The sequence below is a fragment of the Chelonia mydas genome, chromosome 5 (genome assembly GCF_015237465.2).
Source record: "Chelonia mydas isolate rCheMyd1 chromosome 5, rCheMyd1.pri.v2, whole genome shotgun sequence".
In the NCBI taxonomy this organism is placed as follows: Eukaryota; Metazoa; Chordata; order Testudines; family Cheloniidae; genus Chelonia; species Chelonia mydas.
Window position 1 is genome coordinate 81,453,357 of NC_051245.2, and position 24,667 is coordinate 81,478,023.

At 42.0% G+C, this 24,667-nt stretch overlaps 1 protein-coding gene and 1 pseudogene across 2 annotated transcripts in view; both read left to right on the forward strand.

Annotated features, from left to right (window-relative positions):
* The first annotated feature begins 1,154 nt into the window (after positions 1-1,154).
* Positions 1,155-24,667, forward strand: part of ROR2 (receptor tyrosine kinase like orphan receptor 2) — a 233,866-nt gene continuing 210,353 nt past the window's right edge. Inside the window, exons 1-2 of one of the 2 annotated variants that reach the window (XM_043547159.1) lie at positions 1,685-1,775; positions 2,917-3,109. In XM_043547159.1, the coding sequence (XP_043403094.1) occupies positions 3,097-3,109 (13 nt within the window). In that variant the 5' untranslated portion in view covers positions 1,685-1,775; positions 2,917-3,096. Of the gene's footprint in view, positions 1,776-2,916; positions 3,110-24,667 lie in introns of both variants that reach the window. The other variant, XM_037901665.2, reaches the window with a different exon arrangement.
* On the forward strand, positions 3,234-12,082 carry LOC102945001 (annotated as a pseudogene).

Below are 24,667 nucleotides of genomic sequence, written 5' to 3' on the forward strand. Positions count from 1 at the left end.
ACATAAAGGACTATGTTGCTGTGTTTGTCTTTGTTTATGGTAAGTAGAAAATTTTGGACAAAATAATATTTTTTGAAAGAAATGTACATTCAAGGCCTGATTCTGAGAGGCACTGAAATCAATGCGAGTTGTGTGTGCTGAGCACTACTCAGCATCAGGCCATTGCACACAATACCTAGAACAAAGAATAATAATATTTGTAAGATCTTATATATTTATAGCCTCAATTATTTGATGAGATTTCAACATTCCAACTTTTATTTATTCCAACAAATCAAATACATATCTAGAAATACTATTTCAGTTGCAAATAATATATCAGGCCTCTAGATTTTATATTATGGAATGAACAAGTCCCTACTCTGTTTTCTGCATTATCATTAGGGAATGATTTCTTCATGTTGAAGACCTCTTTGTATGTGCAAAATAAAGAAATTTGAGAAAGCAAAAAAAAAAAAAGAGTTTAAATTGTGCTCAAAATATTTAGCACTAACTGTAATAAATTACGGTTTGTGTCTTGCAGCTTTAAGGGAACAAATCCTGCCCCTCATGGGTAAAATTCGACGATTTATTTTTTAACATTTCAACTAAAGAGTATCCGCTGTGCTTTCAAGGCAGGATCACGTTCTCGGGGTACTCTCATCTTCTCATGTGTGTTACAGCGCTAATGAGGCTGGACGTTTCCTTGGAAAGAGTAATGGTTTGTGATCACTTGACAGGGGCTGGAAGTGAAAAAGCTGCTCTTTCTGCTGCTAGGGAAAGGGAGGCAAGTCCCATCAAGCGGTGTATTGTTTCTTCCCTCACGTTTTCCTTTTCAAACCCTTTTTTGGTATCTTGAAGAATACTGGAGCTTTTCCCTATGGGACGCGCTTGCTGCATGGCCTAAATGTGCCTAGTCCTCTGCAAATATTATATTGCCCACTTAATTCATTCCTTAATTGCGGCCTCTTGTCCCCTAACAGCCCTTACCTCAGGCTCAGCTCTCCCAGCAGCGACTGTTTTGCCACCTGAAAACGGGAGTAAATTGCCATACACAGACTCCTGGCCGGTTCGCGGCAGAGCCGGAGATCGGACTGCACCTGAGCCAGCCGCCCCTGAACTGAGCAGGAAAAGCCCCTCCCGAGGGTCCGGCTCTCCTCCCCCTCCTGGCATTTGCTGGGTTGCCGGCAGAGGGGGCAGCAGCGCAGGGCTTTCCCGTCCCCTCGGCGCCGCGCGTGAGCCGCGGGCTGTGCACGCCCCCCGTCCCCTGTGTGAGACTCTCCCCAGTGACGCTGGGATGCCGGAGGCGGCGGCGGCGAGGCTCGCTGCTCGCTCAGTCCGGGGCGGCCCGTTACAGTGAGCGCTGGCTGGAGCCCGGGCGCCCCCGCCCCCGCCTGCTCGGCACTGGGCCGCCGCTGGAGGAACCGCGAGCCGGAGCAGACGCGAGCTGCGCGGCGCTGAAGCGAGGAGGTGAAATCCCCCCAGCCCCGGGCTGTCACCGGGCGCAGCGAGCTCCGGGCAGCGCCTCCGCTTCCAGCCGCGGCGTGGAAAAGCCCCGGCCGCCTCTGCGAGGGGGCAGCGGCCGCGGGGACAGGAGCGGCTGAACCACAAAGGGCTCTTTGTGCGGCGCCCGGGCGCCCGCCTCCCTCGCAGGCGAAGCGGAACCGGAGGGAGCCCCGCGGGCAGCATGGTCCGCACCGGGGCGGCCAGGGGGGCACCAGCGCAGCGGCGGGGCGCGGCGAGCTCCCTGCTCGCCCTGCTGGCGGCTTCCTCGCTCCTGCTCCTCTATGCGGCAGGTAAGAGGCTCTGGGACACCCTTACAGGGCTGGTGGGGGCTGGGAGGAAGGGCTATTTCAACCGTGGGTGCCCCCCCCAGCTGGTTGGGCACGGTCGTTATTCGCTGGCTGCCCCCTTGCCCACCCGGCCGGAGGGAGGATGCTACTTTTTTGTGGTGGTGGTGGTGGGGGGGGGGGGGGGGGGGGGGGGTGTTCTTGGTTGAAGACTAGCTGTGCAAAACCTGCCCGCCTTCCTTCCGAGCCGGGGCTGGCGGAGCCCGTTTGTTTGTTGTTGTCTTCGGGGGCCCAATAGAAACCTGATGTTACATTTTGTGCAGGGCAGGCCCGGAGCTGGGGCGGGGGGAGGTGACTGCTGAGAAAAAGCTTTTGAAGCTTCCCCTTCCCGTGATCCATCACCGTCTCTTCTTCCTCACCCCCAGCTGCTCCTGCAGCTGAGCCGCTTAATGGGTTTCAGCCGTGGGTGCCCCGGCCTGAAGTTTGTTGGTTTTTTGAGGGGAGGGGGGGGCAGCAAAGAAGGGGAGGGGGGACGTTTGTTGCAGTCAGAGGCCCTGATGGGGAGCTCAGGGTGGGTCCTTCCCCCCCCTCCCGCCCCCCGAATGGCTATAATAATGTGTTGTTACTTGGGCTGTTGAGTGTTGCCAGAGTCTCGATGGGGGTGGGGATTAAGGTGGGGGGGGGGGGGGAAGCACCGGTGCTTGGCATTGATGGAGGCTTAATTGAGTCTCTTTTTGTGTGTGTGTTTTGGAGGGTCCCATTTCCTGTGTGTACCTGGCTGAGCCGCCGCAGAGAGCCGAGGGGGCAGCCCTGGGGATCAGGAAGCGTCCGGACTCGGTTCACCAAGCACTGCGATTGTTTGGAGAGCTGAATAAACTGGCCCTTTTAACATCTGACCTCGCACCGTGGCGGACTGGCTGCGGCTGCTGAAACGTTGCCAGTTTGTCCGGCATCTCCCTGGTCCAACAACGCCAGGATTTATAGCGAGCTCTGGGAGCGTGTGGGGCGGGGGAGCTGCTCTGGTGTAAGAGTTACAGTGCCTATAAGAGAAGCTCCATCCATGGACTGCATGTTTCATGCCCAGCTAAGCTGTGTGGCCCTCCCCTTGAAGCAGGCAGGGAGAGGGTTAACGTTTCCTTTCCCCTAGGTTGTGGAGTGGGAACTGGCGATGGGAGCTGCTGCTGGGTTCAGTCCGACACTCTTTGATCTCTCTCAAAAGCGTTCTCTGGAAAAGTGCCCCCCCCCAGCTGATAAACTTTGCTCCCTAAACCCCTTCCCGGAGGCGTTGTGCCCAGTGATCCTGGGGAGGAGATGACACCGAGTCGTCATGTGCATTTCAGGTTTGTAACCGGTCCGTCCTGGGTCAACTTTGCGACGGAATGGTTTGGCTGATAACTAGTGACTCTTCATTACTTTTTAAGAGGCTTTAACTTAATTGCCCTGACGTGCATGAGGAACCCGACGATGTCTGTAAGGAATAACAGTGATGCTGCAGATTGGAGGGGATTTGTTAATCAGTTGCATGTTTGAAAGGGTTTTTCTTTCCTTTGTTGGTTTCGTAATCCACTTACCTCTCCCCGGGAGGTGACAGATGTCTATATTTCCTGTTGGTCAGCTCTGGGCTCCTCGGTCGTGCCATTTGCTGCATTAGCATGGAGGGAGGGGGGGAGACACGAGAAAGCTGGAGGGTTTTGGGGGAGGCGGTGGGGTAGGAAGGGAGCATCACCTCAGAGACTTGGGGTCAGTTCCCGTTGCGCGTCTTTTCTTGAGGCTTTTATTGCTCCCTTTGAAGGGCCTGGGGGCAGTGCTAGCAGATTGCAGCGCCCTGCACTGCTGCCCTGGCTTCCCTGCAGGAAACTTCAGCCACAGCTTCGGTGTACATCGGAGCCGAAGTTTCACAAGCAGCAAGCCCCTAGCGGTGCGGGGTGTGAGCTGGGGGCAGACGTTCAGTGGGTGCCTTTAAAAGCCTCCCGGAGTCTGGGCTGTGGAGATGGCGATCTTTCGGTGTATGCTGTCGTTCCAGCTCGAATGCCAGATACCATCCCCCTCCCCCACCATTTTCTTCCAATTTCTCAAAACAGCTGGATCTGTTTTTAGGGACCAACATGAAGGATTTGCACAGGATTTCCAGAAAGTTTTACTCTACTCTTCTCTGCAAGACAGGACGCCTCCCTCCCCTTTCAACAAAGAGTCTCTAGGCAAAGTCCTAAACTGCCTTATATGCTTAGTTTGATTTTGGTGAGATGATTTCTGTACTCTTGTAAAACTCTTGAGGGCTTCGGCAGTGAAATCATAGATGAATGGCATCGTAACTAAACAATATAATCCAAACATTTGGCTGCCTGTTACACAAATCTGCATATTCATTGATTATCTGACATTCCCGGCTCACTCCTTCCCTTCATGTGCTGGCAGAAGAAACCTCCCCTCCCCCTCCCTTGCGGATGTCTTTGATGGGTGACCCCTTAAGTATTATTCGCAGGGTGTAGTCACACAACGTTTGCTAGTGACACAGCTCTGCATAATTGACTGCAAAAACAAAGGCATGCCAAACAGTTCTCTACATCTCCTGTGAGCAGCAGTTGTCTCTACTGGGAATTAGTAGGGGAATGTCTTTTTTGTGGGGACAAAAGCACTGAGTGGAAGACAAAATATTCTAAGGAAACCCGGTTGGGTGATATAAACTGTGCATGCACAATCTTAATTTTGTTGTTGTCTGAGATTCTATTGACAATACTAGTTTTATTTTTGTAGTTGCCTTTGTAGGCAATATGACTTGGTTGTGGTGGAATGGTCCTAAAAATAGAATAAATCAAAAAATGCAATTAAAAAAAATGTTGGGAGATTTTTTTCCTCTATTTATTTTTCCTAGAGCTAGGTTGGCTGAAACGTACATTGATCTGAAAATATTAGCATGCATGTGGTAGAACTCCTATTATTATACAGAATTCGTATCTGCATCTGATCCTCAGAATCCGCAGATTTGCAGGGCTCTAAAAATGTTGTTTATTTAATGTTAGGTGCAAGACCTGCACATTTTAATGACCCTATAGCAACCATTTATGTACCTTAGAAAGGATGCAGGACATTGGTGCAAGATTTTTTTCCTGTTAATAAAATTCCTACTTGTAGAGAAATCAAAACTGAAATGTGTTATGATTTTACGAATACTGCACTTTATAAAATTGTAGATGCTACTAATGAAGAGAACACATTTCTTTGAGTACGGTATTAAAGTTATTATTATAGTGCAGATTACATCTAAATGCCTTTAAATATATTACTAGATGTAGTAAAAAACCTTGCATTTCTAAAGTTGCATTAGATTTATCTACTGACCCCTTCCTTCCCCCTTGACTTTAATAAATGGGATTTAGTCAGAGACTTCCCATGAAAGTGAATGTAGATTTTTTGGCTAATTCCCATGCAGCTCTGAAAATGGAGGAATCTTAATACAGTTAGTAATACATTTCACTAAGCTTTTTTCCACATACAAGACACAAATCTTTTTTGTTATAATTACAATGCCAGTTGTATAGCAATTCAGTTTGTCTTTGAGTCAAAAGGTAAATGAAGTTTCCACTGAAACTTTTTTCCCCTGGAGTGTCTTGATTTTGTTAATAGCAATTCCATCACAAATGCTTTTCTCCATAATCTCTTTTCTGCTGTAAATAGCACAGAAATGCAACTTCGTGGGGAGAAAAAGGCAGATTGACAGGCTGGGTGAATTAATCCTATTTAGTGAGCTTTCAGTTGTTTGCAGGAAAGCTGATCTCTTTTTAAATTCACTGCACTTTTGGGCAAGGTGTTAATAGTACTGAGTATTGTCATTTGTATGGAAATGTACTTGTTCATTAATTACGAGACTAGCAGCTTTAGCAACAAATACTGGTTGGAATGAAATTAAAAAGGAAAGGGTCTTGTTGCAAGATGTATTGAATCTCCATTGATAGTTATATGAGTTCTAAATAAAGATTTGTTAGTGTCTTTTTCAGACAGTATCTTCAGAGAACCTCTATTGTCAAGTGAAATGTTGTATTCAGTTAAAATGATAGGTAGATGCATTTAGCTTCTGTATATATTGGAAACAACTTCGCAATCAGTAGTCAAGTTCTTTTTTTCAGAGTCCCCTTTTCATAGTTCGTACATTGTCTGCCCAGCAGTCATGTCAAATAAAGTGAACCACCTTTGTTATGCATCAGCTCAGTATGTTTATAGAAGTGCGGTGTGGTGTTTCTCTTAACAGGGAAGAAATGCTGCTTACAATATTTCATTTAGTTTGTAATGTTCTTGTAACTAGGCTCCCTGTGTGAAGGATGGCTTGCTATTTAGGCTTGTTTATTCTCTCTGGACCTGTTGCTTTGTAAAGGAAGTGTCACTAGGCTCAGCATGTCTGGAAAGTAGGCAAGTGCTCAAGTCTTCTAATCCAGTGACTACAAAGTAGTTAAAGCTTCAAAGAAAAGGAACAACAGGATTTTGCTGCACTGACAGAAGATGCATTGTTTGTTAATCTTGTTTTTTATTGTTACTAATACTGCAGGCTCCTGCAGCATAGTTATTTGGGACAAATAACAATTTAACTTAAATGATTCTTTCCTCTAAAGATGTGAATAGTTTGAAGTCAAATGTCCCTTACCAATTTACTTTTGTACAGGCCTTTTGAGCTGTTGGCTCAATATTAGTTCTGTTGCAAAAAGCATTCTAGAAAATAGTTCTCTTCAATGATGTTTCTGTTTCAAAATGAAATCGAAACAGTTTGGACAGATACAATTAGCTTATTATTCATTATCTGCACAAAAGTCAATAAGATGATCATATCTATCAATTCCTAGTACGTTTTTTCTGTTTCTTATAGTTTGCCGATTTGGAAATTATGAATCCAAGAAGGGGGAAACAAACTTTCACTTTTGTGTTGTGAGTACAAACTGTGTTTTGGTACCCAGCTTATTTAGAACTGTTACAAGTGGCCAAGAGAGAACAATGTAAGTAATTCTTGAGAACTTTAAAAGGTAAATTAAAGGCCCAAATTTAGGAATTGACAGCTTGATTCAGAGCATTCAGTGGTTCATTTAGCCTAGTATCCCCTCTCTGACATCACAGGAAGGTGCAGGAAACTCTGTAGTGGACAGTTATGGAATAACTGCCCATAGAAAGAGATTCTTTCTTATCCCAGGTGAGTTTCTGTCTCTTCTAAAAAGTTTTATTCTGTCTAATATAACTGTGGAGGTTCTCATACATATAAATGTCTACTGCCGCATGTAAATGAATACCACTAAATTTTTAGGTGTGATATGTTGTGGAAGTGAGTTCCACAGGTCAATTATAGATTGTGTAAAAAACATTTCCTCTTATTTTTAAATCTGTTTCCTTATTAGTTGAAATTAGTGTCCCCTTGTTCTTGTATTAGGAAAGGCTGAACAGGTGCAACTGGTTTACTTTCTCTATACCATTCACTACGTTTGTCTCCTCTCTAAACTAAGTCGTTGCAATCTTTTTCATATTCTGTGTGGAAATCCTTCCATTTCACTAATCATTCTGGCCAGTGGTGTTTAGACTCCTTTTGCTTTCATATCTTTTTTGAGATGGGGTCGCCTCCAGGCCTATAGATAATATTCCAAGTGAGAGCGAGCCATTGGTTTATATAACGGTATTATAATATTTTCATTATTTTCTATCCCATTCTTTATACATACCATTTTGTTGCCTTTGTTTTTAATTGAGCTATCTACAGCAAGATTCAGCTCATTTTCCTGGTGGTTACAGTTAATGTAGAACCTAGCAGCAACTGATTCCAATTGACTCATACTGGGTATTCTAGTTCTAGAGCGGAGGGCCAGTGCACATAATTATTAGAAATAGATTACACCATGCCTGCCTGTAAAGGACATTAATTTAACCATTGTCTTATTCTGTATTAAATGCAGACTGCAAAAAGTAAAGTAGCATTCTGAATCCCTTTAGGCATTATATTATTCTTTTTCCCTGATACGGTCATATTTTGCATTACATATGATGTGAGGTTTTTACCACATAGGTGACTACTTCAGTATTATCAAGGTCATACTGCGTTGCCAAGGAGTTGCTTTTAAGTTATTTTGGTTTGCTAGGGGATCCTAATTTTTTGAGTGGATATGCTTTCTATGCCTTAAAATCCTTGGACTAAATCCACAAAGCATTTAGATGTCTGTTGTTGTTTTAGGTGCCTAAGTTCAATAGTTAGATGCTCGGATTCTGCCTGACCCTGTCGGTGCCAAAATTCCCATGGTGCCTGAGTTTCTGCCAATAGGCATGCATACAGCTGCTTAAATCCTGATGCCCAATGCCTATCTTATGCCTTAAGCCCCAGTGGGAGTCCCAGACTAGGTTCAGAGCACACCTACCAGATCAGGCCCTGCATAAAGCACAACCAGAGGAGGTGGCATCACATGTCCTCCCAAGTCATTAGAATACTTTCCCACAATGCAGGAAAACCTGGGTTCAGATCCCCATTCTGCCTGATTTGGATCAGGTACTTGAATCCAGGTCTTCTACTTCTTAACTGACTGGCCTATAGAGTATTTTGCAGCAGAGCTCTCTCCTATTGAAGCAGTTCTACTTTGTACAAAATAATGAAATATTCTGGGGGTGGGAGGGAATAGAGACAGCATCTATATTCCAGTATTTAGGGAACTCTCCTAGGACATGGGAGAGTCAGGTTCAAGTCCTTGCCCCAATGAAAATTCAAGTATTTTAAACAAAGTGAGAAAGTTTCAACAGGAGATTCCATTAGAGTGGTGGCAGGGCACCTAAAGTTGGACATTGCAGTGCTGAGCCTAAGTCCCTTTGTGTCCACGGACCGAGTCCTTTGGGCTTGCCTGTTCCTAGATTTGGTAGTACCCAATCAGCAATTAAGGTTGTATTCTTTGAAACCAGCCACTGAAAGATATTACCAGTTGTAATCAATTATACAGACATTCAATAGACAGGCAGTCAATGAAAGTACTGATGACAAACAAGGTCTTAAGGACCTAAAAAAGAGCTCCATGTAAGCTTTTCTCTCTCACCAACAGGGTTTTATGGGTTGTGTTTTTTTTTTTTTGCATTCCTCTGCTATATGGCACATGATTTGCCAGCTGGGATCATTTGGCCGTATCTCATCTAATCAGTTCACTGCCATTGCACAAACTTTGGGCATTGGTGGCGTTGGGCCTCTCCTGTTCTCTGCCTGTAGCACACAGTTAAGTCCCCTGGGGACTGAAATGCTTTAGTCTAACTAAAGTCTTTGTGGCTTTATATAAAGTACCTGGATAAAATTTCATGTCCTGCAACATAGTGGAAGTCAGACTAGATGACTTAGTGGTCTTAATATTAATTGGTGTTATTCTCTCCTATTGGAAAAAACTCACTGAGAAACTTGGGGAGACCTATGAACCCCACTGAACTTAGATTTCTGGCTTCCAATTGCTCTGACTGTTAAAAACTTCTTCTCTGAATATCTATAGCCTAAACATTTCTTCCACCACTTTAGGTCACTGCTCCTTGTCCTGTTTAAAATTGTTTTAGGCGGTTCATTAACAGCTCATCTGGTAAGTATTATTTCAGGATGAAGAGGCTTCTTTAACTGATTTTCCTTGCTTTTGCCAGCTTAATGCCTTAACGTTATTTTTCTATACTTTTGTGTATTTAACTAGAATGACTTTACTTTGTTGTATGAAGAAAAGATAAATTCAGTCATGGTTCTGCTACAAGTTAGTCTTCACACTCAATTAATTCAAACTAACTTTTCAACACAACATACGTAACTGTCCAACTGAATCGTAAACTGAACTATACGGATAATATTTTATTTTAACATTGTAAAGATCATACAATATAGCATTTTTATTTAGAGTGATTGGAGTACCATGTAACTTAGAGTAAAAGATATTAAAAAATTTTTAAACTCACATTTCTTCCCCAGGAAAAACAGTTACAAGTGTAATTGCATAGAGATATCAATATTGTTTGTACTAGCCAAATACATTTCTTCTCTTAAATTTTATTATAAAGAAAAATAAATTTCTATCACAACATAAACTACAACCCAGGACATTTAAATAAGGTTACTATATGGGGAGAATCTCAGAAAATTATTTTGCTGACTCACCTGACAGCCAGACCAGGTGGGTTTCATTAGCACCAAGTCAGATGTACAAAAGGGATTGAGTGTTTTTCAGAGGATTAGGGAGCCAGGGACAAAGAAAGAGAGGTTCAGAAGAGAGAACTTTAGGAACAATCTAACTCCAGAAAAAGCTTAGGCTAAGGTTCATATTTTCTTGTTTTAAGTTAACAATAAAGACACATGTGAGGAAAGGGGTAAATATAGACCAAGACCTTTTGTATTATGTATATACTTGGTAGCAAGATGGGAACAGCATCTGTTTACATATATCTGCATCTGTAAGATATTAATCTATTAATAATTCAACATATGCACACACCAGAGCTATGCATATCCACACATTAAAATGATCAACCATAAAGAAGTATGCAAACAAAAGAGAGACAGTGCGAACTCTCCCTTTGTTCTTCAACTCTCTCTCATCCCTGAAAATGCTTCAGTAATACAATAATATGTCCACAAAATGTATAAAGCAACATTAATCCAAATCAGAGTATCAAAGAATCCTACTGTCTGAAATAAGGTAACATAATACTGCACATCAGGACTTGGTTCAAATATCTAGAATTTCTTGATCTATACTGTTTAGTGTATGAAATAAGGAGTTTGACTTTATTTGCTAAGAAATTTTAAGAATTGATGAAAGTTAATGCACGTGGAAATACCATTTCCTTATTATTATGTCTGTTAGACTAGTTTTTCCATGATCAATACAAATTCTGCCTTGCTGCATTTTTAAACTAGATACTTCCTTCCTCTTCCAGCCGTCAACACTTGCACATCTGGCTGCCACCAGTAAATTGTTTCATTAATTTGTTTTTCTAAAATATATACTTTCTCATTTGGGACATGCAAATATAATATCGGTGGCTCAAGAGGGAGGTCATGACCTGTAATCTCTTTAAGATGTATAACTGTTTGCTTCTAAAATTTTACTACCTTTGGGCATTCCCACCAAATATGTAGAGAATTTCCTGCATCACCCCCAACACCTATTAGACTTTCTCTCCTGTAAATTTAGTCTAGTTGGCATGAGATCCCAGTAGTACACAATTTTAAAATAATTTACCCTTTTGGTAGTTCTGTGTCCGTGAAAGGATATGCCAATCAGAAGTTCCCTTTTTATTTTCCGATATGGCCCTATCAGTAGTATTTTCAGTACTTTAATAAATGTGCATTTCCTAACTAAGATCCAGAGAATTCCATAAAATACACTTCTAGAATTTCTCCTCTAGAATTTCTTTTTTAAAAATGTTTTAAATTTGTAATTTCCCAGCATTATTCTTCCATTTGAGCTGTAAGGTAATTTTGATTCATTTGAGAGGTTAAGAAAGATCACAGTTTCTCTTGTCTGTATCCCTATACCTTAAATATCTTCCAGTGGACTGTCATCAAAGGAAAAAAAAATTTTTTTTTCAACCAAATGGATGGTGGATTTAATATCTCTAATCCCTTTAATTGTTTATATTGAAGGGTCACTTATTTATACTCAAGAAACATTTGCTTTAGGCTATTTCTACACTACAATCTTAAGTCGACCTATGCTGGGTGCACTTACAGCCACCACATTAATTACTGCAGTGCCTGATGTCGTCACTACCCTCCTTTTGTCGGTGGTATGCGTCCTTACCAGGAGTGCTTCCACCAACTGAAGAGGGGCAGTGTGGGGGACTGAGAGCCCAGCTGGGAGCTGTGGCCATGGCTAGAGGTAGCAGCAAACGGCTGGGAGCTGCAGGGAGTGCTGCTGTTTTTGCTGGGCTAGAGAGAGGTTGGTAGTGCGCTGCAGTGAGGCTGGCCCGTAGCAAGCAGACCGCTCGTAAATCTACCAGCAGCAAAACGCCCTGCAAGCAGCTCACCACTAAGGCTGCCCTGAAAAGTGCCCCCACCATGGGTGGGGTGAAGAAGCCCTGTTGTTACTGCCCCAGCACCATGGCCCTGCGGGAAATTCACCAAGCTGCTGATCTGCAAGCTGCCCTTCCAGCGCCTGATACGGGAGGTTGCCCAGGACTTCAAGACTGATCTGCCAGCCGTCATGGCCCTGCAGGAGATGGGCAAGGCCTATCTGGTGGGGCTCTTCGAGGACATCAACCTGTGCACCATCTATGCCAAGAGAGTCACTATCATGCCCAAGGACATCCAGCTGGCGCGCCACATCTGCGGGGAGAGAGCCTAGAGCACCCCCCTCGGAGCCCGCCGGCTCCCAAAACAAGCCTCTCCTCATGGAGCTAAAACAGTGGCCCCTCCCTGCAGCAGCTCTTTGCCACTGCCTGTCCAGGTGGAGCTAACACTTGGGAGCTGTATGGAGGGGTTGCTGAGGGTACGGGGGGGGGGCATGCCTGGGATGTGTGACTCAAGCTGTTGGGGGGAGATGAATCTTTAAATTGTTCCCCCAGCTCTCAGTAAGCCAGTAGCCCCTAGCCCCACCACCCTGCTGCATGGTAGAAACCCCAGGCTCCCCCCTCTCCCAGTCTGGTAGGTGCGGGGGAGGGGGGGAGCTCCACGAACTGCACTTTAACTGTAAAAGAGCCGCATGTGGTTTGCAAGCCATAGTTTCGCCACCCATGTTTTAGTATGTTGGCATATCAGGGGAGTTACGTCAGCAGGAGAAGCATTTCAGTGTGTACACCTCCACTGTTTTGTCAACAAAACCTGACTTTTGTCAACAAAACTGTGTAGTGTAGACAAGGCCATAGATGCTCTACAGGTTACAAGTAATAATCTCTTATCTGTGTGGTTCTAATTTATAACCTCTCTTACTAACAAAACTTGAGAACTTGAAGTGGGACTTTCAAATAAATTTTAGAATAAAATTCACATACTCTCTTTTATCTTGTACCTAAAACAACCTAAGAGAGAGATAATATTTTTGCATGTGCCATATATTTTCTAATTGCTTGGGCTTGATTTTATTACAGACCTTTTCAGGATATTCTCACCGCTGATTGCCACTTAGGATTCAAATGTCTGCAAATCTTATGCTCCTGAGCTCCATCCATAATGTCCATATAGGACATCATTGGCCTCCAAGTGTCCTGTCTGGAGGCAAACTTCTAGGTAATTGTTGGTTAAAGACAAATGCTCAAAAGCACTTCTTCTTTTACCAGAATGAGGAAGGTAATGAACCTCAAAAACTCCCTTGGATTGTAAACTCCAGCAAATGCTGCTTAGCTCAGTTTTAGGACCTACATCCTAAGCCTTGCATCACAGTAGGTAAAAATGAATGAACATTTTTAAACTGAATGTGTCAGGCAGGAGAGTCTTCTGCCATAATTATTTTTATGACATAAAAATGATATATGGACTAGAGATAAAAATTATGTGCTACTGGGATCTCATGCCAACTAGAGGAAGTTTATACCTTCCTACTAAAACATTAATTTTTTATTTCCAACTGCTTAACTATATTTGAATATATATTAGGATAAAACTGAATTCAAAGTATCAAGGAAGAAGGTGTGTCTATTCATAATTACCCCATAAGTATTAGGACAGTGTGTTGAAAGAAGTGATGTAGACCATACATCATTTTGAAGAGATGTTTAAAAATAAAGCTGAAGAAAAAAATCTTTTGACAAGCCAAAAACATACTAACCTCGTGGGGAATACCTTTACTGGGGAACAGGAAATAAAGACATCACCTAGAGTACCCTGGGAACCCTGATAGTTGAAGTTGACACTATTTGGGACCTTGAAAATTTAAAACATTCTCTGGTTACTGTGGTGGCTGATGGCAAATTCTCTTCTCTTTGACCAAAATCCCTTGCATAGGGATAGGTGATCTGGCTTGGGTAAAATTACAAGCTTGAACAGGATCTGAACCAAACCTATTTGAGGATAACTTTGCTGTTTTAATTTTTTTAATAACTGCACTTCCTAGTTCTGGCTGGAAGTAATTTAATGCTGCAAGGGTGAATAATCTTGAGGTATTTCCAGCCAGACCAGAAGCAGTACTAGATGTCTTGAAAGACTGTGTCTGTTCTTGCGAGAGTTGTAACCCGGTTTTGCAGACTCAGTTGGTTTGAACATTAATATGTGAATTTTTGGGTACTTATCCAACTTTTAGAACCTTCTGAGGCTCCTCTCTCATTTGCCTTGTCCTGTTTTTGTCAGCATAGTGCTGTAGAAGACTTACTGAATCTCTTTAAATCCTGATACTTTAAGTATATCAAACTAGCTAGAGTGTCATGATTTATTTTTGAAAATTTTAGGGCATATAGATTAGACATTTTTACAAAATCGTCTAACATAATGAAGATTATAAAGAAATGAGATGTGATTATAATATTACTAAAACATTTTAATAGGTGCCCATAGGGGCATCAAACAGAAGGATTCTGGGAATCATTCACAACGTTAGGAATGGGATACTTATGAATGAACAATTTTATGGAATGGGGAATCTAGTAATTGCTGTTGCAGACAGTGTGCATGGGTTAAATGTTAGATGAAAAATGTCTTACAAATGTTCTGTCTACTCTAGATAATTATTTCTGATCATGTCAATTTTTGAAGAAAACTTGCACATCTCATTGAGGTGATATGTTAAATCTACCTCAGAAGTAGGCAATGGATTTGCCATACAGAAATTATTTTGAACGTGGTCTTACTAATCAAGGACCAGACTCCCCTGGCCCTTGTGTAGGGGGAGGAAGCGAAAGTTCCAGGACTGATTCTTTCCTATGACATTGTACCCCATCCAATGGCAAGGAACAATTCTGAGAACTTCAGAGAGTTCAGGTACTACATGTACTCCCTGTGCACTCCTGGAGGTCCATTACTCTGGAGGAGGAGTACCATCTATTGAAATGAATGGGGCAGTTCATATCTCAGAGCTACGATTTTAGGCTCTCTGCAATCTCAGTAAAGCGTCTTTACATCTGTTATACCTGATTAACAATCTGAGGTGGTGGTTGTTGTTTTATTTCATTTTTTTTTTTTTGTAACCATAACAGCTAAAGTCTTAAAGAAAGAGAAGGGGGAGGGGGGCAAAAGAGGTGAAAGCTGAAACTCTGGAGAAGAATTGAGGTCTGTCTGCACCCCTAACCCCACTAGTCATTTGTGCACTACTCTCTCACTGTTGAGGGATGCCACCCACATTTTAGGCAACATGAATATACAGTACAGACCCATTTACACGCGAATCCACTTAACATGCGGTAGCGCCATGCCTCCCAGTGTTACCTGTTTAACACGCGAGACTCATTAACACGCGGAACAGGAACTTGCTATGTAGCGCTATGGATTTGCTCACTGACGTAGAAATCGACAGGAAGTGCGGAGTAGAAACGTGTTATCTTAATAATATCGGTAAAGACGTATCACGTATGCTTAGTCATTGTCACTCTGGAGAGAGATATAATATATAGTAGTTATATAGTAATATACGTATATACTACATTAGAAAATTTTAACGGTAGGCCTAATATAATAGCAGAGGGCAAGCGTCAGCATTCCTATGCTGTAGAAGAAAAGCTAGCTGCAATAGATGGAGTAAATAGCGGAGAAACCCAGGCCAAAGTCCCAAAAGATATTGGGATTGCCGAATCTACTCTCCGAGGATTGCTAAAAAACGAATCTAAACTGAATGGCTTTGTACAAAATATTCATTCTGCCACGGGGTTTAAGCAAAAAAGTGTGCACTATTCAGCAAAACCCACAATAGACAAAGCCATGCGCATGTGGTTTGCTCAGGAGAGGCTGAAAGGAATGCCGCTAAGTGGGCCAATTCTTCTAACCTATGCGACAAAATTTGGACATTTAATGGGGGATGAATCATTCCAAGCCAGCAAGTGGTTTATAAGTAGTTTTAAAAAGTGTCATGGCATAGCAGGTATCGATTTCTGCAGAAAGCCAATGAATCCGCTGCGAGCGTGTTTCCCACTGAGTTAAAATCTATTTTACAAAATTAAGACTACCACAAAGAACAACTTTATAATTGTGATGAAACAGCTTTATTGCAAAACTGCTACTTGATAAGACTTTAGCTTTTCATTACGAGACACAGAAAATAGCTGGATTTAAAAAGATAAAAGATCGTGTGACTCTTCTTTTCTGTAGTAATAAGACGGGCAGCCATAAGCTTGCCCCTCTTCTCATTGGCTGCTTTCATAACCCTCGCTGCTTTAATAACCTCAGTAGAACCAAACTACCAGTAATATATGCTAACAGCAAAAATGCTTGGATGATGAGACACATTTTCGATGACTGGTTCCACAACAGCTTTGTTCCAGCTGTTCATAAGCATCTGCGGTGGAAGAAACTTGAAGCCAAAGCACTTTTGCTACTTGACAATTATCCAGCCCATCCTCCAGCCGAATCATTGGTATTGAGTGATGGAAAAATTCGAGTGCTATACCTACCATCACACACCAAAAATTCAACTTTATACCAGGGCATTATTCAGAATTTTAAAAACAATTATCGACGGGAGCTGATTTCGGCGATCGTGTCATGACGTCTTCAGGCATTTCCGAATTCCTGAAACAGGTAAACATGAAGGAAATTATTTATTTAGTTAAAAAAGCTTGGGATGGAGTAAACAAAAGTCCATTGAAAACTGCTGGATGAATGCTCTTGGTGATGCCTTTTCTGTCAAAGATGGCTCAGACTTGGAAAACTCCAGCAGTGGCACTGATTCAGAGCCAGACTTTGAATGATTTTCGGAAGAAGATGTCCTACAAACACACACGCAGACAAAAGAGGATAAAGGTAAACTTTCCTTTCAAATGATAAAAGATTTTAGTTTGGATACGTCGCCGGAATCATTACCGAGTGGCTGGAGATGGATGAAGATTGCCTGACTTCAGAATTTCTATCCGAGGAAGAAATATTAACGGGCTGAGAGGCTACGTCGGACCACAAAAGTGATGGCGAGGACGTTGTTGAAAAGGTCAAAATTTCTCCCCCAGAAGCCCTTAGTGCTGTAGAAACTGTTGTAAGATTTATGGAGGAGCAAAATGCGGAAAATATCGAAATCATTCATCTACGGCAAATGACAGACTTCATAAGAAAGAGCAGAAAATAACGGCATTTTTTTCTAAGTGAATCATAGACACTTTTTTCAGCGTGGCCTTCTTAACCCGCAGTCCGTTAACACGCGGTTGTGGCGGCTTGACTCCCGACATCCGCGCGTAAACGGGTCTGTACTGTACAGACTGAATGCTCCCACTGTGTGCCAGAGAGATATAGGAGGGATTGTTCCTCCTTGGGACCAATCTTTCCCTCAGCTCCCCTTGGGATGACTTGGCTCCACACTATCCCTCAGTGCAAGCCAGGAGCCAAGTATCTGCATAGTTCGGAACATACAGCTTCATCATCATAGTAAACTTGAATCTTCAGACTAATTTAAATAAATGTTTAAGCTTAGAACTAAAGCCAAATAATACTATAAAAATATGCATTTCATAAATGTTTGCCATGTATCATGCATTTTCTCCTTCCCTGTCCATCTCCTTTAACCCCCATCTTTGTATGTCTTGTTTCTTCATTCTAACTTCTCCCTTCTTTTTACATATTTTCTGTTTCCACCTTATTAGGTATGTTGTTCTCTGCCCACACTCAATTTTATTCTGGCCCTTTTCTCCCAATCTCCTAAAACTCTAGATTCTTAATTTGCCTTAGTCAACAGGTATAGCACTGTCAGTACATGCATCTCCACCAGTGTGGGCCCTACCCCAAGGATTAGAAGAGAGTGGAGTTTGTGTCCAGATCTTGGTCTACCTGCCACTTATAGTGGTGGCTCTTACGTTGGGCAGGTACCTCAAGTCACTGAACAGCTGTCAGATGGTTACATTTGAAACAGTGATGGAGAGATGAGTTCCTCCATTTTATTTTGAGAGTTACAATGCTACAGTAAAAATAATGGGCTTGGCTTTTAACCATTTAAGAGACATCAACATTCTTTTTTTCTGTGAATTAATACTGTTGGTTACAAAAAAGTGGAAATTGTGAACTCCTTTCTCCTTTTAGTACATATAACATATGCATTCTGTGCAAGTTTCTTCATACTTTTCTCCCAGTGACTTTTATCTATGAACTAGCAAGGCCGCTCTCTTTGGTAATTGAGTCAGTTAGGTCAGATTTGGGCTTTTCTGTGCAGGGATTGCCAAGTTATACTGAAATGTGTGGTGGTTTTGTGATTTGGATGAATGTCCAAAATAGACTAAGGCTTGAGACTACCAAATGTCTTTAATTTAAAAACATAATTTGGACTGGAACCATAGGTCCCGGGGTAAAAGAGCAGTGCTTTCAGTTTTACTACTTAGTTATCATTCCTCCCTCCATAGGGGATTGTTTTTTTCACTATGCAAGGGCTACAGTTTACATTGCCTCTTTAACAAAAATGAGTTCAGTTGATTTAATGTTCTGTTTTGTGATGAAGTATCCTGCCTAGGTCATAGTTTAGCTGTTAACAAGATATTTATGAAGTGGTAAAATTTCTCTACTCTGTGGTGAATTTAGTCTCTGGAGTAGGGCAAAAAGTTGGCTGCTTAGCAAATAAAATAAATACACTTTCAAATTATATGTTAAAATTAAATGCAATAGTTTTAATCTTTTAGAACCACTTAAATCAGTTAAATTTCTGGAAACTGCTCAGAACTATTGTAAGCTGATCTTTGCCATAGGAAAGGCTGAAACCATTTCAGTTAGATGAGTAGTGCACAAGGCTGTCCCAGGGAGCAAAGTTTCTGATTTACAGAACAATTTAAATTCATACCTTTATGCTGTATATAAACTCTGAAATGTATTTGAAAATAAAGACCCAGTCTTGAGCTCCTTTCTCTGACAAAGCTCCCATTGACTGACTTACATGAGTTTTGCCTAATAATGGACCTGAAATGTTGACTTACAATTAGCATTTCTGGTCGACTGCTAGTGGTGGTAGGGTTTTTTTTGTGTTTTTGGGTGTTGGTGGTGAAGTGACATTTGTGATACCAGCAGTATGGTTTTTTTCATCTTTGTCTAGTTACTGTAGTTGTTTTGGATTGTGGTAGTACATAAGGCCTAGTTAGAAATAGGGGTCTCATTGTGCTAGGCATTGTATCCACCCATAATGAAAAGATGGTCTCCTCCTCAGAAAGTTTGTTCTCTGTAAATTAGTGAGAGGTTTTTTGACTTGCCCGCAAAATTATTGAAAATTAATCTTGGTTTGAATTTCAGTTGCATCCATGAACCAGCAGTGGTTTCTCTAAATATTGTTCATATCTATGAATGGCCTGTAGAAGCTTTTTGCAAACTTTCCTCTCCCTTTTTGTATATTGGCAAACTTTGTCAGACCGCTGTTCTATGATATATTGAATTTTGAGTAGTGTTTATTGTAATACATCATGTGGGGGAACTTGCACAGTATTTCACCTTTGCCATTAATTAGCTGGGCATATCAAATGTGCCTCTTGAGTGTCAGCTCAGCAGAAGTGATTCTTGATTGGTTTCTCTGAGAGAGGCTGCAAGTTAGCTGAGTTCCAGTTTAGGAGGAAAAAAATATATTTTTTTTTTGTAGTCTCTGTTTCTGTCTGACTCTGGCAGGTAGTGGCTTTCTGTAGTGCAGTTCCTCCAGTTACTGGGAAATAGCTCAATTTTATTTTATATTTTGGTTCACTTAATTAAAGGTTAGACTTAAAAGGGGAAATCTGTTTCCCTGAGACTAAGTTCTGTTTTTGCAATAGGGATGAGATCTTATTCAATTTCCAGCTTCAGTGAACCAGCAAAGTGGTGAGAATGGCCCTGAAGCTAAACCTTGCTTGTAGATTCTGATCATGGGGAGGAAAGTGCATTTGTTTGAACATGGACCTTTTTCAAACTTCAGGACCCAGGAATCGTTTCTGACAGAAATTTGTCCCTGATTCTCCCCCTCCCCCCATTGAACTGAACTTGAAAGACATGACTCCATAAACATGTTTTGAGTTCATATTTTGCCTGTAAACTACTTATCACCTATAGTTAATATCTCATAGATCTGGTCCTGCATGATTAGTGCCACAAATAATGTAGCTTTGCGCAGGGTTGGATTAAGGTTATGAGGGGCTAATGGGAGGGAAGGGCCTAAGTATGAATTACATATTACAAAAAAATATGAAGTCATCAAACATATGTATTATTTATGTAAAATTAACAAGTTTATTCTACTCTCACTAAACTCAGATCTTCAAACAAACACAGTTTTTCCCTTGCTTTAGCTGTGGCAAAGTCATGAATGATGTCATTGTAATTCAAAGACCTGACGATTTCATTCTCAGTGCTCAAAAGGGACAAAGCACTGGGATGCTCTTGAGTCATGGTGTATCGGAGGGCATTTTTGACCCTTGTTAGAAGAGAGAAGGAACGTTCTTCACTACAGTTAGTGATCATTAGTGACACACACAGCCGTAATGAAGTTACAACATTTGGGAAACATTCTATCATATTGGATTCAGTGGTAACTTGGTACATCCGAATAGATTTGCTTTCATCATTTTTCTCTCTATATCTGAGAGTGATGTGAATTCAACAAACTGAAGAAATTCTTTAGTAAAATCTACTGGGAGATCATCTGGGTACTTCTGACACAGACATTTGATACCTTCACTGACTTTGGAACTTGAAATGTTAGGTGAAAAATTTGTCAGCACACGAACAGTTTTGTCAATATTTTCATAAGCTCAATCCGATGGTCTAGTGAACTCTTCAGTTTGTCGATGATTGTGATGAAGGTAACTCTGAAGGCCTCCTTGTCACTCAGTGAGTGGGCAGTTGCATCGTCGCATGTCTTTTGTCTTTTGCGGCATTTGGTTGCATCAGCTGGTTGATGCAGTTTGGATTTGTCCAAGAATTGTACAATTTTTTTCTCTGCATCAACATAACAATCCACGGCAGACTGGTCAACAAAGTTGAGTGAGCAGCACGTGGTATGTAATCAACCAAAGCATTGCGCTCTTTTATCTTTGCCTGCATCCCTGAATATTTGCCACTCATATTACTTGCATTGTCATAGCTTTGGACATGACAAAGGCTGATGTCAATCCCATTTTCGGTGAGGAAATTTAGTAGGTATGAGGCAAGTTTCTCCCCTGTGTGGCTGGTGATGTTTATGAAGGTCCTGAAACGTTCAACTGGTCCGCTGGGTAGCACGTTACGCAAGATGACAGTCAGCTGATCTATATATGACACCGCCGGTGTTGAGGCGATGGACACGGAAAAATATCCCACATCTTTGATCTCATCTACAATGGCTGATAGTGTTGTCTTTGCCAGCAGTGCAATGAATTAATCACAAGTAATCTTTGATAGATATGATGTATAGCCTGTTCATGATTTGCATGTTCATTGATGTGTTGAGCTAAGAAAGGGTCAAATTTAGCCATTAGCTCTAGAACGCCAAGGTAATTGCCATTGGGTTTCGATCCAACAGTCTCGTATGAGCCACGGAATGGCAGACCATGATTAGCAAGAAAAACTATGGTTTCAACTACGCATATGAGGATATTCTTCCAATAAACATGAGCTTCCAAAAACTGGTTTTCCAGTTGGGTATCAATTCTGCCACTAACTTTCTTTTGGGCATGGTTGCTGCTAACTGACAACGTACGCTGCTCACTCATTGCATGATTGGTAATGAATGCAGTATTCTTCCAATCACTGAAGACTTCTCTGAATATTCCCCATATTTTGGTATCAGAAAAGAGGCAGCAATAAAAACAGAACACTTCCTTTTTAGAAGGCTAATAGATGAGCCATTCTCGCTTGCCAATCTGTTAGGCTTCACATATTCAAACATTGATTTGGTCAGATAATGGTTCTGATTGGTGTACTCTCACTTTGTCAGTGGAAAGTCAGCATCTAGATTCTGGCACTTCTGTGGGCCTTTTTCAGTCCAATATGAAATGAGATCTTGAGAAGTCATGTCCTGCTTGCCTGGATCGTTGGAGGAAGATATTTTTATATTACTATCACCGGGAAAGTCTTCAGAGGAGTGGGGTGAGACTGCAGCTAGAGAAGTCACAGGAGGCTGCTCCTTTTCATCAGGTACAGGTGAAGCAGGATCACTTGGGCTGGTATTCTCCTGGCCGCCTTCACCACCAGACTTAGTAGGAGGAAAAAACGTTAGGAGAGAAGGAGTACCTTTCAGCACTACATCTTGCCTTTGCTGTCTATCTTTGGCCTCCTTCAATTTCTGCCAGCCTCCTTTTTTCAACATGGCTTCTATTGTCCAGTGTAGGCCTACTATGTACAAAGTTCAATATTGCTTGGGCCCACAAACACTTGCTTAGTCCACGAAGACAAAATCACAACCACCATGAATTGAATTCACGATCTTGATGGATTACTTTGTACAAAGCAATATCTAATGAGAGAGAAAATTTCCGATGGCCCTGCTATCATCACTCAGCTGTTACTTCAATATGGAATGGAGGGCCTACAGTAGGGCCTAAAAATAAGAGGGCCTAAGGCTAAGCCTTATTAGCCTATGGGTTAATCCGGCCCTGGCTTTGCCAGTGGCATACCAAACTCTGAAGGGTAGGTATATATTTTTGTTTGGAAAATAATGATCTCTAATTGAACAGCAGTACAGGAATTAGTCCTTCCTGTGCATACGTCCCTCAGTTATTTCTTTCAACCTGTCAAATATACAGCTGCTGGGACTGATCCTGTGCAGGGCAGTGAATTTACGCATCCCATGTTAAACGGAGCCATTTATGTAAGTATTCTCTGTGTGTCTATCCATAGCAGATGGTAAAACCTTACCCTCTGTGTACTATTGATGCCTAAAGGCCCCCCAATTCTGCTCCATCACATGCAGTGTGGAAGGCCAATATCTCTACCAGACATTTCCATCTGTATTTTTTGGGTCCCTTCTCCCCCCTCCCTCCTCCACATACACACTCCCTAGTGGTAAAGGATACTCATTAGATATTAAAGTAGTGGTAATATAATTCAACAGATGAAGTGCAAGGAGTTAACTAAATCACAGACGCTCTCTTTTTGTTTGATCTAAGCACCACAGGTTTTCTGAAAACCACTTTGTTGCGAATATAGTGCTAATCCTAGGAAAAGGGCACTGAGATTTTTCCTCCTCTTTGTTAAATATGATAACAAATTTTCCCATTTGTGATAAACCAGGTTATTTCAGTGAACGTATAGTACTTTATTGAATCCATAACAAAGTATGGAAAGGACTATACAGAGACAATATTGCTTTATAAAATTGGAACTGAAAAGTTTACCTGCTGAGACTTGAATCCAGGTTTCTGTGTTACTTCTCCAACAGTTAATGAGTAACACCTAAAACACAGCAGGGAGTTACATCCCTTACACAGCTTTGGATGCTTGAGATATTGTGAGTTGGCAAGTAAATAATACTTTGGATTTGGGGGTTGGGGTTGAACAGGTGTTACTTAAATTCAAAGATCTCCTAGAATTTTACAACCATGAATTAAACTTTCAAATCCTGTGTTGCAGCACTGAAAAAAATGTAGTTACTTGCTACAGCGACAGACGGGGTTTTTCCTTTCACTGGAGTTAAATCCACACCATCAAGAGGTGGTAGCTAGGTTGATGGAAGAATTCTCCTGACAACCTAGCAGTGTCTATATCAGGGCTTAGGTTTGGTTTAACTATGGCCTGGTCTACGCTACACAGTTAGGTGAACATGAGGTAGTTTAGGTTGACCTAATTATGTCAGTGTACATACTGTAGCCTTGTCCTGCCGATGTAAGTGCCCTATTACATGGATATAACAACTCCACCTCTACAAGAGGCATAGTGCTTATGTTGGTGTAGTTAGGGGGACTCCCTGCATTATGTACATCAGCTGTTTGGCTGTTTTGTCAATTTCATGGTTCCATGCTGGGACTATGAAATTGACAAGAAAGCTGGGCAGTTAGAGCCCGGTTGCCCCTGGCTCCCCACTCCCAGCCCGGGTGCGCCTGCCCAGCTTACCTGCTCAGAGAGGTGAGAAGCCCTGGGTGGCTATTTTTGTTGCTCCTGGGCGGGAGGCGAGAGCCCAGGGAAGCAGCTGAGCTCGCGGCAGGGAGTTGCACAGAGCTGAGTGTCCTGGCTTTCAGCCCCTCACCCTGGTGAGGATATGCACCACTGACAGAAGGAGGGTAGTGTGGATATCAGCCAATGCAGTATTTACTGCAGTGGCTGTAAGTCGACCAAACACAGGTTGACTTAGGGCTGTAGTGTGGACGTGCCCGCGCATCTCATGGGTGCGAATTTTTCAAACTGTGAGTGACACAGCTAGTTTGACCTAAGTTTTAGGTATGGGTCGGGCCTAAGTTTCCACAGCTATTAAACTGGAACAATACTACTTAGCTACATAGCCTGAGACACAGAGAGACTAAGTGAGTAGACCACAGAGAGGTTTTGTCAGGGCCATCATTAGAACTTGGAATTTCTGGCTTCCAGTCCTGTGCTTAGGTCACATCTTGTGGTAACCTAAGAACTGCTTTTAATGTGTCTTTTATTTTGAAATATATATGAAAATCTTAAGAACCCAGTGCTGCAACTGTTGAAGAGAATAGTGGAACTTCCATAGACTTAAGCTAGGGGATCATCATCAGGCCTCCGTTCTGAAGTATAATGATTAAATGTCTTAAACAAGTTCACGATGTGATTTTTTTCTTAAACTGTTTTCAACTGTAAATAAAAAAATGTATTTTTATTTGATTTTTTTTGCCGTTACAGAACTGCAAAGATTGGCTTTGATCCTGGTTAATTCAGTTTGGCAATTTCTGCATGGAGAATGAATGTTTTGGTGTCAGACATGTCCCAATAAAAA